General features: G+C 47.7%; 1 protein-coding gene across 1 annotated transcript in view; it reads right to left on the bottom strand.

The window, feature by feature from the left end:
• The window catches only part of LOC123758842 (Ca[2+]-channel protein alpha[[1]] subunit D), a 797,128-nt gene that overhangs the window by 320,561 nt on the left and 461,636 nt on the right, over window positions 1-14,931 (bottom strand). The window contains exon 28 of the mRNA XM_069338501.1: window positions 11,956-12,157. Coding sequence (XP_069194602.1) covers window positions 11,956-12,157 — 202 coding nt within the window. The remainder of the gene's footprint in view (window positions 1-11,955; window positions 12,158-14,931) is intronic.

The raw sequence follows: 14,931 nt of genomic DNA, 5'->3' as shown, positions 1-14,931 counted from the left end.
GATGCACCCCCCGGCCAAACCAACCAAGCATCAACAACCCAAGGACCCTTTCGGTAAGCAGCAAACTCATTCGTCGCTAGAAAAGAAGGAGACAGCTGCAAATGAAGAAAAGACCACCAGGATCGAAAGAGCAGAAACCCCTGAGTCAAAGAAGAGCATGAAACTCTCTGACCCGATCCCCAGAGGCCAATGCCAACAAGAAAAGAGCCATAGAAAAACAGTCCTGAACTGAGGGGGGCCACCCCAAACTGAGGAGAAGGGAGAAGAGAGCACTTGGAGCAACGACCAGGACAGCTCAGGTGACACGAGCAGGCCGGTGGTTAAAACAACGCCCGAGAAAGCTTGCGGAATGGAGCAAAAGTGACATCCACCCCAAATGCAAGCTGCAGTGGCTCTGCCAGCACCACCCAAAACAAGGCTACAGTATCTGGCCTAAAAAGACTGTCCTGAAACAACCAAGAGAGAAAGGACAAAAAACCAACCAGAAATCGAAGACAACCTATGATGAGACAAGTGCTGAAAAGACCACCAGGAATTTCATACTGCCGTCGAGACTAAACTTGCAGGTGGGACACCAACTAAGCCACCTGATCACCATACAAGTGGTGATAAACCCGCGACAAAAAGACCAGGCACGAGTAGCAGAGAAGATCGAACCAGCCACATGCCGGAATGGACCGATCTGCTGAAAGAGGCAGAGCCACAGGAAGACCCTTGGGTTCAGACATCGAGCAAGATGTGCCTGAAAGCAGAGCTGGGCTGGCCACCAAAGAGCCAACAGGAATACTCATCCCTGGTAAGCCTCTCTAAGCTAACCAGGACTCGGGGCAACAACCGAACCGGTGGGAAGAGGTACAGGTAACTCTACCAGTCCAGCCGAAAGGCATCGACCCCGATGCCTCGCAGTCTGGGAAGGGCGCCACATACACTGGAAGACGCCTCGACCAAGTCGATGCAAAGAGGTTCACCTCTAGTTGCCCGTACGTCCGGCAGAGCCAACTGAACAAGTCTGTGTTGACTGTCCATTCCATGGATAGGGGAATGAACCAAGACAGGCCATCCGCCAGAATGTTTGACACCCCCTGAACGAGAACCATCAGGAGAGCCAAACCCCGAGAACTCAGCAAATGAGTCACCTGAAGCAACCCCGCCCCAAAGAGCCAAGGACCGCATTCGGAGCAGTCCGAATGGAGCCAGATCATTGCTCCATGAGCAACATGAACCCTTTGAAGTGAATGCCACACCACCTCGAACTCCTGTGCCGTGCTGTAAGCCCGACGGAAGAACAGACCCCCACTGACTCTGGCCGGCCTGGTGAGCACTGGTCACCAAACCCCAGCTGAGAGACGAGGCATCCGTGAAAATATCGAGCGAGGGCTCGGGGAGACATAAGGGCATAGAACCCCGAAAAACCCTTGGAGGAAGCTGGCGACACAGCAGCTGACGCAAGGCTCCCAGGTTCCGAACACAGCGATCATGAGAGCAGCGGAAGGGACGACCCCGAAGAAACCAGAACATCCTCCGAAACCAGATCCGACCCGAAGGATAGACCAGCACGACCAAGATCTGCCTCCCGCACCGCCCCCCAAACAACCGAAGTGTGACCCGGGTGCCCTCCAAAAGCGGTTGTAAGCGGGACCGCAGCCGCAACAACGCCGCCAGAGGGAGAGACAAGGAAGAGGTCCGAGAGTCCCACACAAGACCCAGCCCTGCCAGAACCTGAGAGGGAACCAAATGAGACGTCTTCCAGTACTCCAAGAAGTCGAACACGGCAAGCTGGTAAGGAACCAAATCCCTGGCGAGCAGACATGGGGATTGGCTGGGAGCCCACACCAGCCAATTGTCGTGGTAAACCAGAACTCAAATGGGTCACCACGACCCGGTTAAGGCGTGTGGACACGCGAGGTGCCAGATCCAAACTGGAAGGAAGGCAACGAAAGCGCTAAGCCTGTCACTCCACTACAAAACCGAGCCAGTTCCTGAACACCGGATGAATCGGAACATGCTAATATGCATCCTGGAGGTCCAGAGACACCATCCAGGCACCCGGCAGACCCAAGACAGAGTGGTCATCTGAAAGGAGGGGCAAAAGTCCCAAGGTATCAGATGGGACAAGTCCAGTATGAATCGCAGATCTGCCCAGTCCCGTTTCAGAACTGAAAACAGGTGTGAAACCTACTCCAGGAGACCTGACAGAGCACAGGGGATGAGGCCTGCCTCACAAGCCCCAATCCCCCCATAGGAGAAGGAAAGATGCAACGCCACTGCCGGGCAGAGGAAATTGACCCGAATTGCCCACCAATCGTGGGACCAGGCAAGAACAAACAGCGCGAGCCTCCCCCCATCTCCCCGTTAACAGAGTGAACCGTAAAACAGCCGACAACCCCTACAAGAGCTTGACTGATGCTCAGAGCGATCATTGAGCCAATGACTCCACATGAGGGCCAGACCCGAATCTGACACTATTGGTTTACGTCAACTGAAGGAACCCCGACCTGGCGCGACCCTTCCGGGCAGGACCTCCACGACCCCCTCTTCCTCTGGAGTGCCTACAAGTCTGACATAGGCCGTCAACTAGACAAAGTCGCCTGCAGAAGATGCACCTTCGCAGACTCTGCAAACAGCAACAGGCAAATGGCAGTGGAAAAACAGGGGATGAAAATCTAAGAGCCAGGGCCCCAAGATGATTCCAAAAATTGGACGAGCACCGCTTATTAGCATACGAGGTGAGAAGCGAAGAACAGACACCACCTTCCTCAGAAACGGCGAATACAACTTCAACAAGGCTGTTAAAGAAAGCACACTGGACACTGGCCCGGAACCCAGCTCCTCCTCACCTATCACGAGCCAGTTCGAAGACAGCTCTAGCAGGGAAAAGAAGCACCGAAACCAAGTGCCCACGGGCACACAAATCCACGGCCACCAGGGATGCTGAAAGGGAGGGAACTTGCACACGAAGCCACACCTGGCCGACATCATAAGAAAGAACGGGGGCGAACAAGCACACATTGAGGGTGCTCCAACTCACCCCACAGGAAAACCTGAATGATCGTAGACAACTATTGCCTTTCAAGTGCGCAGTCTGACATGACAAATGCCAAGCCCCCAACGAATGAAAAGGAAGTCTGCCAGCCAGGAAGATTCTAGCATATTGTAACGCACCCAATAAGGAAAAGAGGAGCCAAACTCAAAAGAAGAAGGCTTCGTTATCGAGGCGTAATCCGGATCTCGCAGGAGGTAAGCAGCAAGAGCCTCCAACACCTTCCTCGGTGGGATGCAGGAAGCCATAAACCTCCAAAAGGAGAGAACCAAAGAACCCAAGGGAACTCGGAACCGAACCTGGGAAGGAGTCGAACTCATAACAAATCAAATCAAATCAAATCAAATGTTTATTTAGGTAAGGTACAGGTATTTACAGGTATTTACAGGTATTATTTAGGTAAATGTTTATTTAGGTAAGTAACAAAATCGTACAGGGAGGGGGGATAGGAAAACCTCTCCCCCTGTAACAACAAGCCCCGTGCCGAGGGTACCAAACACCCAAGCAGGGAAACGTGGGGCCCAGGCCCCTCCCAAGTCAACTTCTCCCCAGCCCCGGGGGCCGAGCCATCCTCCAAACCCTCTGCCTTTGGGAGAAAAAAGCAGAGTCCACCGGAATAGCAGGGATGAAGAGGGCCCGCTGGCGTGGCCCAAAAGCTTCGGCAGGAGGACTAAGCTTGAATGCCTCCGCTGCTGATCTGGAAGGGGCAATCCCTGAAGCCGCCCAAGTCTCAATACCAGTATAATTCAGTGGGGCAGCTGCGAGGCATCCAGAAAGGCAATCAACCTCGAACTTTGCTGCTACCTAAACCTCGCATGCAAAGCTAAAACTGCCTGCACCCAAATATCAGTTTCAGTGGACTGGGTGAATGGAGTACAAGCAAAGAACACCACTTGCAGGACTCTGGATCATAGGTGTCACTGACCCCAACAGGCAGCAGGGCAGAGGAAAATGGTGAGTGTCACCCTGAGACAAGGGGACAGAGTAACCTTCAAACTTGCACAAGGCGAGGTGGGACTCAGAGGTCTTCTACATTGGACTGTTGAGCCCCAAAGGGGAGTTTCCAGGGCCCTTAGGCTGACTGCTAAGGGAAGCCCAGGCAAGATACTGCTAACCGGTTATCCCAGGGCTACCAAGCAAACAACTAAAAGCTGAACCCCTGCAACGTGTGCAAGCACGGAGACCTAGTGGAGGGCCACCAAAATCCTACAAGTGGTCTTACCTCCATACCAGGCAGACCCCTGCCAGGCAAATCAAAACAAACACAAAAGAAAAAACCCACAAAAGCACAACGTCTCCAGGAGAACAGAACTGATTGCTATGCGTATATCAGACAGTTGCACAGTACCTCACGCCCCAGCCAGCGACAAAACTACCTCCTACCCAAGAGCAAACAGGAGTAAGAACCTCCCCAGCTGAACCCCCAAGGGCGGGCAATTACTGCGCAACAACAGAACCAAATGGAGGCAGCTGCTCCTGAAAGGCTCATGGAAGATAACCCTGAAGCTGCAAAGGCAGTACTTACAGGGCATCTAGGGAAGGTAGCCCTAGGTACATGCAGCCCCAGTACTCTTGTGTTACTTCTGGCTCACACCCCACCAAAACAGAGCAACTACACTGCACTGCAGCACTGTGCAAAGAGTGGAGCCAGAGCGATCGACTGTCACCAACACAACAGCCTCTTGAACTGAGGAGAGTTGCCGGTGTGGAGGTCTGGGACCCTCCTCCCATCCCTCTCTTGGAGAGGGGGGGAGTTGCAGAGACATATGCGCGGCGGTTGTGATGACATCATGTTTGTTTCCTTGTTTTTGATTGGGAGTTTGAACTAGCAAACTAGCTGTTTGCTAATTCAGCTTTCGGTATGCAATTTTTGACCAGCAGTAGTTTATTTTGAAATTCCTACCTTTCTGGGTGCCTGACCTGGTAGATGACAGACAAAGACTGCTTCCAATTACACGGGGGTGTCTTTAGGTCATTGCTTCTCATGCCTCTCTCTTGAGGGGGCCAGGTTCTGGCTCTGATCCCTGGAAGGCTTAGAACTCCATCAAATGACTGTTGCCACGGTCTAATAGGTCTAATTACGGTCTAATTACACATCAGCCTGGTATAGCTCCGGGGAGCCGAAGGGGCTCTCCACAGAAAAGTAAATTTTGAACAACCTGAAGAAAACACCAAATTATAATTTTTATGCTTTGCCAATGCAGCTTCTTCATAAATCAACAGAGAATGGATACACGACAAGTCTTGTACTGTATAGCACCAGCCAAAATTGTGACAATGGAGTACAAAAGCTTGAAACAATAATGTTGCTAAACAAGCAACACTATTGTTTCTAATGAATTCATTATTGTTTCTAATAAAATCATTATTGTTTCTAATGAATTCATTATTATTTCTAATGAATTACATTAGCAATAATGAATTCATTATTGTTTCTAATAAATTCATTATTGTTTCTAATGAATTCATTATTATTTCTAATTAATTACATTAGCAAGAGGTTTTCCTAACAGAGATTATTTTATTTATTAATTAATATTTTCATGATTCTATATACTGTACAATATATCTGTTTCATAACACTACATTAATTTTAATGGTTACATTCCAATTGATGTGATAGCTGGTTTCTAATTTTGTTTGACAAGTGCAATGTTAAATTGAACACCCGACTGTCATAATTACTATCAGATACACTATTATCAATATACAGTATTACTACTGCTACGAAGAAGAAAAGAAAAAGAAAAAGGAAGAAAATGGAAGAAAGAAGAAAAAGGAAGAAAGAAGAAAATGGAAGAAAGAAATAGAAAGAAGATGATGAAGGAAGAACTAGGAAGAAGATGGAGGAAGATAGAAGAAGACGACGGAAGAAGAAGACGGAAGAAGAAGACGGAAGAAGAAGACGGAAGAAGATGAAGAAGATGGAAGAAGATGAAGAAGACGGAAGAAGAAGTTACTATCTAAGCTCGCTTAGATAGTAACTAATATCTATCTAACTTAGGGGGAAGGGCCTTTCCGAATTATATGGTAAGGACCTTCCCCACTCCCTGCTAGATAAGCTAGACATGTAGGTAAGCAGAAGTTTTATGGGGAAAGTCAAAAAGTGAACATATTTGCACTTTTTTTGTACCACAACCAACATAACTTTAATTTCCACACACACATAATAATTTTAAAATATACTAGTACTGTAATTTAAAACAGAAACTTCAACTTACCTTGTTGTAGTTCGTCTTCTTGATTGATGCTGCATATCTTCAAATCAAAACTTCTTGAAAACTTACATAATCTAACCTAACACAACACGAAATTATTGTACAGTACATGAGCTTGGCAAAGTCAGTTTTGACTGCCAACTGCTGAAACCTCATTGGTTACAGGCTCTTAGCTTTTTGATGAGGCTCCACTGGTTGAAGGTCCTTGCCTTACTTGTGAGGCATCGTGGATGAAGGTAACCCCTTCATCCACGAAGGTAGAAGGAAGCTTGCTGTTACCACATAAGAATTGAGTTTTGCTTGCCTCCTGTGTTCATTGACCTCTTATATGACCAGCTTTTTGGTTTGCCTCAATTTACATTATCTAACTTAACACAACACTAAATTACAGTACAGTACATGATCTTAGCAAAGTCAGTTTGCCTGCCAACTGCTGAAGCTTCATTGGTTACAGGCTCTTAGCTTTCTGATGAGGCTCCACTGGTTGCAGGTCCTTGCCTTACTTGTGAGATTTCATGGTTGAAGGTCCTTGGCCTGCTGTTACCACATAAGAATCGAGTTTTGCTTGCCTCCAGTTTTCATTGGCATCTCTTACGATCAGCTCTTTGGTTCGCCTCAAGTACTGATACATGTTTTCAGCTTATGGATTAGTACAGTTGGATGAAAAATTACTGATATCTGAACATTGTGTTCACTGATATATGAACGTTGTACATAGTCTTTATCACAGTCAGGAACATCTATGGCACTATCTTCGCAAAATAATTGAAGTTATGAAAAATCAATCAGAGACATTGAAATAATTAGGTAATTATCTCTTTGTGGCCACTCCTGCCTGACAGCTGGGAGCAACAGACCGTCTGGGACACACGCTGAGTCAGCGCTTGTTTTTTGCCAGACTTCCCCGCCCTATAGTGGGCAATATATGCCACTTATGATTTGTTTATTATTTTCCCATGATCAGAGAACACAAATTAACAGGACACTACACTACACAATTTGTTCAAATACTGTACTGTATCTAATTTGTTCAAATTAACAGGTTTAGAAGAAAAAATATATATATATATATTTTTTCTGGTATGCGCCTGTGGGTGACAAATGCTAATTCGCCCTGAGCAACACAAGGGTTAATGATTTTATAGAAAAGGCCTGGATCTGAATTACATTTGTCTGCCATACCGTTCTCAAAGTTCCTCTCTGCCTCTCTCTCCTTACTGACGTGTAGTTGTTTCTTGCATCTTTGTATCGCTGGTATGTTTGGGGGTTTGGCCTCTTTCTATAATGATTCCATGCTTGTGTCTTTTGATCTCTGGCTCTCTCGTAATTTCTGTTGAACCAACCCTGTTTCCTAGGTCTGCATGTCTCTTTTGGTATGAATGTTTGTGTGCCTTCATCATATATTTTTCAAAATTTGGCATACCTCCTTTACTTCCTTGCCTAGCAACAAGTCTGTCCAATTATACCCAAGAAAAAAATTTCTAAGTTCCTCTTGAAATCGAGTTTAACAACTGTTTCACTGTCCCCATTCTCTACTAGATTATATCACATAGCGTATTTAATGTCCAAGAGGACGTGATCACTCTTTCCCATGTGAGGAAGGTACTGGATGTCAAATATCTCTTCTTCTTTCCTGGTGAATACTAGATCCAGTACTGACAGAACATCCCCTTCCCTCAATCTTGTGGCCTGCTTGACGTGTTGATACTTGAATGTTTCCAAAATGAGGTTTACAAATCTGCCTGTCCAAATGTCCTCTGTTCTTGCCTCGTAGGCCTCCCAGTCTATTGCCTTAAAGTTGAAGTCCTCCAGTACCAACAATTGGGATTTATCTTTGTCAGCTCTTGCCATAATCTCTCTCAAGACCATTATGAAGCCCTCTCGTTTATCATCCAGTTCTTCCTTTGTCCATGTGTTGCTTGCTGGTGGGCTGTAGGCATTTAAAATTCTCAGCATATTACCTTGATTCCAGAGCTGCAATGCCATTATGTCAATATCTCGAGGGTTTTCAAACATTAATTCTCTTACCTTCAGGTGTTCTTTCAGGTGTGTAGTGGGTTTGCTTGGGTGTGGTCAAAACGACAACGTCCCTCAGGTGGGTTTCCCACCTGTTTTTCAGTTCCGAAACGGGACTGTGCGGATGTGTGATTAATTCTGGACTTGTCTAGTCTGAATCCCTAGTCTGAAGCTGCAACCAAACAAACCTACCACCAGGATCAAAAGAGCAGAAATCCCTGTGCTGGAGGAGAGCATGAAGCTTCCCGCCCGGACCCCCAGAGGCCAATGCCATCAGGAAAAAAACTTGGAAAAACAATCCTGAACTGAAGGAGCCATCACAAACCGATGCATGAGTAGGCCGGAGGTGAAACAATGCATAACACAACTTGCGGAACGGAGCAGACGTAACATCAATACCGAAGGCAAGCTGGAGCAACTCACCAGCACTGCACAATATGAGGCAACAGTATTTGACATAAGATGGCGATCCTGAACTAACCACGACAGGAAGGACAAAACAACCCTATCAGAGTCTGAAGTACACCTACGCATTGATAGGAAAAATCGGAAGGACCGCCAGGAAACCTCATACTGCAGCCGAGATTAAGCACGCAGATGGGAGATCAACAACAAAGCCACCTGCGCCCCATACAAATGGTGATAAACACGAGTCAGAAAGACTAGACGCGAAGACTCGAGAAGAAGAGTGAACCAGCCTCGTAAAATGCAGGACTGATCTACTGAAAGAGGCGGAGAAGCGGAAAGACCCTTGGGTTTGGACACCGAGCAAGCCGTGCCTGAAAACAATGCTGGACGGGCAACCAAGAAGCCAAGAGGGCTACTCTCCCCTGGTAAGTCTCCAAGCGAGCCAGGACTTGGAGAAACAGCTGAACTGGGGGGAAGAGGTACAAGTAACCCTCACCTCGCCCAGTCCTGCCTGAAGGCATTGACCCTGATGGCCTCGCATCAACCCCCTGAACATGAACCGCCAGGAGAGCCAAACCCCGAGAACTCAGCAGACGAGTCATCCAAAGCGACCAGCCCCAAAGAGTCAAAGACTACATCAAACCCCTGTGATTCAGGCAATAAACCACCATGGAACAATCCAAATGGAGCCAGACCGTCGATCCGCAAGAGACCTGAATCCTCCGGAGTGACATCCACACAGCCGCAAACTCCTGCACCGTGCTGTGAGCCCGACGGAGAGATGGAACCCACCACTCCTGGCCGGCCTGGTGAGCACTGGTCACAAAGCCCCCAGCCAAGAGACGACGCATCCGTGAACACATCAAGTGAGGGATAGGGTAGGCACCAAGGGACTGAACCCTGAAAAACCCGAAGAGGAAACCAGCGATGCAGAAACTGACGCAAGGCCCCCGGAGGCCGAACCCATCGGTCACGAGAGAGGTGAAAGGGACATCCCCGAAGGATCCAGAACAGCCGACGAAGCCACACCTGACCCGATGGGTAGACTATCATGGCAAAGTTCAAGCTCCCGCACAAACCCTCGGGCAACCGCCGCGTTTTCCGAGAGCCCCTCAGAAACAGATGAAGCAGAGCTGACGGAGGAAGAGAGAAGAAAGCAACCCGAGTGTCCCACACTAGACCCAGCCAAGACCGAACCTGAGAGAGAAGACCAAACCAAGAACCCGAACCTGGCAAGCTGGGAAAGAACCAATTCCCTGGCGAGCAGACATGCGGACTGGTTGGGAACCCAAACCAGCCAGTCATCGACCGAACCCAAACACCTAACAGATGCAGGCGGGCCACCACGACCCGAGTAAGGTGAGTGATAATGCTAGGCACCAAATTCAAGCCAAATGGAAGGCAACGAAAGTGGTAACCTTGACGTCCCACAAAACCGAGCCAGTCCCTGAACCACAGATGAATCAGGGCATGCCAATACCCATCCTGGAGGTCCAGGGACACCATCCAAGTGCCCTGCTCCAACAGAAGACAGACCTGGGACAGAGTAGTCATAAGAAAAGAAGGGCAATAAACCCATGAGTTCAGATGAGACAAGTTTAGAATAAACGAGAGGTCCGCACAGTCCCGTTTCAGGACCGGAAACAGGCAGGAGATCCACCTGAGGGACTAGGACGTTTCGATCAAGCCCAAGTGACCCCACTCTGAGATGACTCAACAGAGTGCAGGAGAAGACGCCCGCCCTGCCAGCCCCAAACTCTCCAAAGGAGGAGGAGCCACCCAATGCCACCACAGGCTGCACGAAACAACCTGAAAGGCCCACGAATCGTGGGACCAGGTGCATGAAAACAGAGGAAGCCTTTCCCCCACCACCACGTCAATGGGACGAACTGCAAAAGGCCCGACGCACCTTACAAGCACCCAAACGACGCAAAGAGCGATCCCCGTGCAGAACAGAAACAGACTGCACCGAAGGCTGTGCCGGAGGCAAATCTGACATCACTGGCCTACCATGAGAGTAAGAACCCCAATCCTTGGCACAACCCCCTCCAGGACGGCCCCCCCATGAGCCCCATGAGGACCAACAATTCCGACATAAGACGGCAACTAGCTGAAGCCACTTGCAGATACTGCTTCACCGCAGACTCTGCAAACAGCAACAGACAAAAGGGTGAAGACAGTCTAAGAGCCAGGGCCCAAGCAGATTCCAAGGTAGAAGCAAGCACCGCCTGCCAACACGTGAACCGAGAAGCAAAGAATTGAGAAACCTCATCCCACAGGAGCAGGGCAAACAGCTTCAACAGCGCAGACAACGCACACACCGCGCGCACGCAAGTCCTCCGCGACCAATGCAGCCGAAAGAGAAGAAACCTGCACATGAAGCTGCATCACACCAATATCCCACAGAAGGGCAGGGTGGAACAAACACTCACTGAGATGCACTAATGCGGCCCCAGGAAAATCTGCAACACCATCTGAACCTCCCGCAACTCAAGCATGCAGGACCGACAGAACTTATGCCATGACTCCAAAGAGAAGAAAGGGCAGTCTGCTAACTAGGACTATTCTGGAACTTCATAACGAACCCAGTAAGGACACAAAGATCTATACATGAAGGAACGCAGATCCATCACAAAAGCAAAATCTGGGTTGTGCAAGAGGTAAGCCGCAAGAGCATCCTGCACCCACTGGGTGCAGGATGCCTATTTTTTGCCAGACTTCCCCGCCCTATAGCGGGCAATATATGCCACTTACGATTTTTTTATTATTTTTCCCGTGATCAGTGAACACAAATTAACAGGTTAGGAAGAAAAAATATTTTTGTTTTTTTCAAAATTACATGCGCCTGTGGGGGAAGAAAGGATATTATACCCCTAGCATGTTAAGGGTTAAGGCATTTCTTTATAATAAACACTTGTTCTATATTTCTGATTTAAAGTGACATACATATACTAATAGTAAGGAAGAGGAGGATCTGTTTAATTTTTATTATCGAGTTATTAAGAATAAAAAAAATTTCCATGAGTTCTCCCACTTAAAATAATTATCACATCTCCGGTTGTGTATCGCAATTGAAGGGTTGATATTACTCTAAAAGTACTTTTTGAAGGGCCGAGTAATGAGATATTAAACATTCCGAAATTGTGCATTTCACTTTTACAACTTTCGGTGTTCACATAACATACAGTACATTCAGTTAAAACAAAGATTTTTCATTAACATTCTATTAAATATATGCAAAGGTTTATCTGCCTCCTGCATATTGTTACATACCTGATTTTTATCCAGGCAACAATTCTTGTACTCTTGTTCACCCTCGCTCTGGAATGTGACGATAACAAAACCAACGAAGATGTTAACCATGAAGAAGGCAATGATGATGATGTAAATGATGTAGTAGACGGCTACCATTGGGCGGTAGTTGTGCACTGGACCAACATCTTCAGTGTTGGAGTCAATAGACACGTATAACAACCTACATAATTAGAGAAAACCGTTTGTAATATGGTTTCATGTGCAGATGCAGGTCAATAATAATAACTAAAACATATATGTAATATGATTCTTGTTCATTCATAATCAAAACTTACACAGTACTGATTAATTTGCAATGAAAGAATGATAACACAGCACTTATAGTGAGATATAATAGGTGTAGCAGAGTAATGGTTAAAATTTCTCAAGTGCTGAAGGCTTACTAGTAGCAGACAAGGTGCTCATACAGGAGAGTATGAGCAGTATCACTGCTACAAGAGCATCACTCTGATAAAAGAGATGTATCACCGCTATGTTAACACACTATATGCTACAAGAGAAGCATCTTGGTTGCATAAGTGCCACCTCTCATACATAGGGAACATCTCTGAGTACCACCACTTTTGCAAAAGTGGTGGTATCAATATAGTGATGTTTCTCTTGTAAAAAAGGTGATAATCATACAATAGAAATTTTACTTCTTGAAAGAAATAATATTTCTGTTGTGTGAGTATTAACACTTTTAGGCACCTTCATCGCTCAGGGAATAAGTGAGTAGAAAATATGTATGGGCTTCAGCTTAAAAACCCATGAAGCATTACCACCCAGCAAGAGCATATGTCAGTCCTTATTAGCTTTAAACACTGACATATGCTTGTCATCTCAGGAGATAAACATGTGTGACAGCTTCAGTAGAAAATTACTGGCCTGCAAATGTGTATGCTAATCCTTAGAAGCTTTAAACCCTGAAGAATTCTTCTCTTCAAGATGCATGTGTGTGTGATGATATGAGCGTCTAAAAAATACAGCGTTGAATGTAATGAAACGCCATTTTCTGGGTGAGCCCCAGAGGCTCTCTGGAGCTTATCGGGCAAATGTATGTTATATTAGACCGGGACATTAGCTAAGGAGTTCAGACCTACCAGGGACCAGCACCAGAACCTGGCCCTTTCAGAGAGGTTTCAGGGAGCAATGGCCCTGGAAAATCCCCATGTGGTTGGGGTTTTCCTTATCTGCCATCGACTGGGGTTAGGCACCCAGAAAGGTAGGCATAACAAAACAAACCCCACATAGTAAAAAACTAAAAAAAAAAAACTAATAGAGAGTTAGAAACTCCCTACAATCCCAAGGAAACAAGCAAACAAGGAAACATCACACTTTACTGCCGCGCCAATCATCCACGCAGCCCTCCTCGCCCCGAGAGGGGGAGGGGGAGCCCCGGACCTACCGTGCCGGCTGACTAGCATCAGTTCGGAAGCTAAGCTTCAACCAACGCGAAAAAACCACCGACCAGTGGGAGGGAGGGTTGCCAGGGAGCCTCCGGGGCTCACCCAGAAAATGGTGTTTCATTACATTCAACACTGGTTTTCTGTGGGGAGCCACTATGGCTCCCTGGAGCTTCATACCCAAAGAGAAGGAAAAGAAAGGGCTGACCCGGGAGGCGGCCGCCACAAACTCCGCAACGCGAAGCCGAGACAACAGGCTGCAACCTGCTACCCAAGGCAACAAAAACACACAGGAGCAGATGCGCATAAAGAATGGGCGGCCAAGAACCTGTGTGACCCTCAAATTCCTGCGCCTGAAATGAGCCCTAGACGTAACCAGCACAGCAGCATAAGCTGCAAACGTCCGAACAGCATGGGCGCAAGGACAGACTGCAAGTTGGAATACTTAAAAACTCTGCAGATGACCTGGGAGACCCGAGCCCTGAAACAGGGAATGAGGGGAACTGAATCAACCCAAAGCATATCCCCAGACACGGTACGAAGGTAACGGCAAAAAAACGCAACCGTACAACACAGGACGCATCCCCGGCCAAACCAATCAAGCATAAAAAAAACAAAAAACCATCTGGAAAGCAGCCGTCTTGACAGTCGCCAGAAGGACGGAGAAAGGCTGCAAACGTACAAACCTACCACCAGTAACAAAAGGAGCATAAACCTGAACCTGAAGGGGCTACCACAAACTGTGTAGAAGATAAGAAGGCACCCTGATCAAGGACCAGGACAGCTCAGGAGGCGCATGAGCAGGCCGGAGGTGAAACAAAACACGAGAAAGCATACAAAACGGGGCAGATGTGACGTCCACCCTGAACACAAGCCGGAGCGGCTCTGCCAGCGCTGCACAAAATGAGGCGACAGTAAGAAACATAAAAAAACTGAAGTCCTGAAAACCCAAGAAAGGACAAGACAACCCGATGCGAAAGAGAAGACAACCTACGAAGAGCAAGAAAAAGTGCATAGAAACACCAGGAACTGTTATACTGTCGCCGAGACGAAGCTCGCAGGTGGGACATCATCAACAGAGCCACCTGATTACCACAAAGATGGTGATACCCACGTCAAAATACCTAGACGCGAAGAGCCAAGGAGAAGGTTGAACCAGCCACGTACAGGACCGGTCTGACCTGATGAAAGGGGCGGAGCCGCGGGAAAACGCCCCAGGTTCGGACACCTATCAAGCAGCGTCTGAAAATAAAGCTTAAAGCTGAGCCAGCCACCAAGGGACCATAAGGACTACTCTCATGGGAATGGGCTCCAACCGAGCCAGAACCTGAAGCAACAGCTGGACCGGGAGAAGAGGAACAGGTACCCCTACCTCGATCAGTCCTGCCGAAAGGCATCCACTGTGAATGCCTCGCAGGCGGGTAAGGGCGCCACATAGAATGGGTGACGCTTAGACCACGCCGACTCGAAGACGTCTATGGCCAGGAGTCCATATGGCCGGCAGAGCCAATAAAACGAGTCGGCGATGACTGGCCAATCCGCGAACAGA

This window comes from Procambarus clarkii, chromosome 1 (genome assembly GCF_040958095.1).
Source record: "Procambarus clarkii isolate CNS0578487 chromosome 1, FALCON_Pclarkii_2.0, whole genome shotgun sequence".
Lineage (NCBI taxonomy): Eukaryota > Metazoa > Arthropoda > Malacostraca > Decapoda > Cambaridae > Procambarus > Procambarus clarkii.
The sequence above is the reverse complement of the archived record's forward strand: the minus strand, read 5'-3'. Positions and strand labels throughout refer to the sequence as shown.